The following is a 576-nucleotide window of genomic DNA, read 5'->3' on the forward strand; positions in this document are numbered from 1 at the left end:
GGGGCATCAGTTGGCTAATTCGGGCATCCCCCCCCCCCAATTCTTTGGATTCTCCTGGATTCAGAAGGAAGTTGGGGGGAGGAGAGGAGGACGGAGGGAAGGTAGAAAAAAAGTAGCCCAAAATAAGATTGGTAGCAGAGACTAATGGGGAAGGAGAGCTGTCAGAGGCCTGGTGGGAGCGGGAAGCCCAGCCCAGGAGCCTCGGGCGCCGAATACGCGAGTCCATAAATATCACCACAATAGATACTATAAATATAAATACAGGCAAACACGTAAAATCAGTCCAGCGCTTTTTTCTCGGCCCCTTCTTTATTGTTGGTCCGGGAGTAAGGCTCGAAGGCCGAGGAGCTCAGGTATCGGGCGGAGAGTTCTTGCAAATTCCCTGCCAGCGAACCGGCCATTGTCAACGGAGCGGAGGACAGGCGGCTGGCGACGGAGCCGAGCAGCGAGGGTACGGGTAGGCTGAAGAGGCCGTGGCCGGCGGCCGGCGCGCCCGCATGCAGTCCCCCTGGCCCAGCGGGCCCGGGGCCCGGAGCGCCGCCCACGGCCGGCGGGTGCGGGGACGCGGCGCCGGTG

General features: G+C 61.3%; 1 protein-coding gene across 1 annotated transcript in view; it reads right to left on the reverse strand.

Moving 5' to 3' along the window:
• Positions 1-278: 278 nt before the first annotated feature.
• Positions 279-576, reverse strand: part of VAX1 (ventral anterior homeobox 1) — a 4415-nt gene continuing 4117 nt past the window's right edge. The window contains exon 4 of the mRNA XM_049646524.1: positions 279-576. This exon is cut by the window's right edge and continues 24 nt beyond it. Within this exon, the coding sequence (XP_049502481.1) occupies positions 279-576 (298 nt within the window).

This window comes from Panthera uncia, chromosome D2, assembly GCF_023721935.1.
Source record: "Panthera uncia isolate 11264 chromosome D2, Puncia_PCG_1.0, whole genome shotgun sequence".
In the NCBI taxonomy this organism is placed as follows: Eukaryota; Metazoa; Chordata; class Mammalia; order Carnivora; family Felidae; genus Panthera; species Panthera uncia.